Source organism: Malurus melanocephalus, unplaced genomic scaffold (genome assembly GCF_030028575.1).
Source record: "Malurus melanocephalus ecotype Western Australia unplaced genomic scaffold, MMel_1.1 scaffold_2222, whole genome shotgun sequence".
Taxonomy (NCBI): Eukaryota; Metazoa; Chordata; class Aves; order Passeriformes; family Maluridae; genus Malurus; species Malurus melanocephalus.
The window spans coordinates 1-2408 of NW_026625454.1; the positions used below are offsets into that span (position 1 = coordinate 1).

A 2408-nucleotide genomic window follows, 5' to 3' on the forward strand; every position below is an offset into this window, starting at 1 on the left:
GGGGGGGGGGGGGGGGGGGGGGGGGGGGGGGGGGGGGGGGGGGGGGGTGCGGGATCGGGGATGGGTTGGAATGGGATGAACTTGAGCGTCCCTCGAAACCTAAAACCTTCGGGAACGGAAACATCCGTGCTCAATGAGCGGCGGCGGTGCTCGGGAGAATCTAAACAGGAGAAAATCCTGACCACCACGACCGCCACCGCGACGGGATGTGGAGGCGGATCCTCCTCGTGCCTGCCCCTGGGGCGGAGCCGAGTTCCGCCTTCCGTGCCCGGGGCCGCCTCTCTCCGTTACCAAACCTTATCAAAGAGCGCTGCCAGCGCTCGCTGTGCCCGGGCTCCGTCCTGCCAGGGCAGGGGATGCCGGGGACAATCCTGAGCCCCCTCAGGGCTGATTTTTGTCACCTCAGTTCCCTCAGTGCCCGCTCTCAGGGTCCCCTCAGTGCCTGCCGTGGGTTTCCTTGTCCTTCTGGAACCATCCCAGAACTCACCCTGTGTCTCTGGCACTGCATGTTTATACCCAGCCCTGTATTTCTATTCTCATTGAACCGTTTCTGTATTGCCTGGACAGCTGTGCCCGGCAGCGCCCTCCTGAGCCCGGAGCAGCCCGGATCTCTCATCATGGACCGTTCAACCTGCCGTCGTCATTGTCAAACTGTGCCCGAGGCTGAACTCCAAAAGGCTTTCTCAGCACTGCTGATGTCCCCTGAGCCAGGTGCTCTTTGTGCCAGGCTGAGACATTCCAGCTGTGAACTGGAGGAGAGTGAATTGTGCTCCGTTCATGGGGCTGTGAAGGAGCTCCTGTGTCCCCAGAATGGATCAGCTGTGGGACTCACACACAGAAACACTCTGAAAGGATCTCTGGGTGAGTGCAGGGCCAGCCCTGCAGGGAGGGGACAGTGTCACCCAGAGCACAGGGCTGGCACGGCTGGGGATGTTCCCATGGCTATGGAAAGGGGTTTCTGGTATTGGGCAGTTCTCTTGTGTGCAATGTCCCTAATTGTCCCCTGTTCCTATGCCTGGCGGTGTCCCTGTCCCTGTTTGTCCCCTGTCCCTGGTCTCTCCTGCTGCCAGCTGAGTGAGGGGCTCACGGGTTGGGGGGTCCCTCCTGCTCAGGACAGCCCTGTCCTCACGGTCAGCGACTCTGTCCTGCTTTTGCAGCTGCAGTCGAGTGGATCAGATCCCATCCCAAAATCACGCTGGGGGTGCTGATTCTGCTCCTGCTCCTGGTCCTGGCTTTGGGTGTGTCCTTGGCTGTTGTGTCAGGTAAGGGAGGGGCAGCTGCCTCAGCCCCTGGGGCAGAGCGGGGTCCCTGCTCCGTGTGGAGGGGAATCCTCAGAGCTTCTCAATTTTCTTCTGCAGGGAGAACACAAACAGAAAATCCTGGTACCCCTGGCACTCCTGTGCTGCTGGCCTGTCCCCATGGCTGGGTCGGGCACCGCGGGATCTGCTACTTCCTCTCGAGGGATCAGCTCAGCTGGGATCAGGCTCAGGCTCGGTGCTCYGAGCTCGGGGCCTCCCTGGCTGTGCTCAAGGACTGGGAAATGGTGAGAGAGGAGATTTGGGATGTGTGGGGCGGCCAAGGGAAGCCTGGGGGTCTCCTGGGCCGGGGGTGCAGCTCCCAGTGGCGGCTCCTCTCTCCTTCCCATAGGCTCCTCTTCCCTCACAGCGCAAAGGTCGATTATTGGCTCGGGCTGCGCAGACGGGGCCAGGAGCTGCAGTGGGGGGACGGATGCCTGAGAGAGAGTGGAGGTCTCTGAAGGAAGCGCTGTTGAATCCCTCACGGAAGGAAGGCCCGGCCTGGTCCGGCCCTGAGGCGCTCCGGCCCCGTCAGCGGCACGGCCGGATCGTGGCAGGGGCAGGACCGGGAGCAGGAGCGGGAGCGGGGCGGCGGCGGGGGCTGAATCCCGGCAGGGGAAAAGAGAAGGAGAAGAAGGAGAAAGATCCGGGGCCGCCTGCGGTGTCCGATAGTGGGGAGTGGCGGGGAGAGCTCGGGGAGCGGTGGCGGGCGGGGCCCTTTGAGCTGCCCCGAGGGGTTTGTGCCGCCCCGGGTCCCTGAAGGTGCCGCTAGGCGGGAGGGGCGAGGTGGGGACGAAAGAAAAGATGAAAAATAGAATAAACTKTATTAAAATGAGCCGGCTCAAGGCGCAGCGTCGCCCCCACCAGGGCACTCAAGGAGCTGCTCCGCGGGACGGGAGAGATGCGAGTGCAATAAAAGATAAAGAACTAAATAAAAAATAAAATAAATAATCTAAAAGCTGCACCGAGGGGTGTCGGCGGCCCCGTGTCACTGAAGGAGCCGCAGAACCCGCTGAGCTCAGAAACCGGGGAAAATCGCTCCATCTCGGGCACTAAAAAGCCTTTCCAGAAATGTTTTATGCCGGGACGCTCCCGGCGAGCAGCGGGGTGTCA

General features: G+C 61.8%; 1 protein-coding gene across 1 annotated transcript; it reads left to right on the plus strand.

Annotated features, from left to right (window-relative positions):
- Window positions 1-567: 567 nt before the first annotated feature.
- LOC130587669 (uncharacterized) lies at window positions 568-1756 on the plus strand (the record flags this gene model as incomplete). The annotated part of the gene is made up of 3 exons (XM_057388644.1): window positions 568-861; window positions 1158-1262; window positions 1359-1756. Coding segments are annotated over 3 exons (797 nt in total), but the record flags the coding sequence as incomplete, so codon positions are not given.
- Between the last annotated feature and the right edge of the window lie 652 nt (window positions 1757-2408).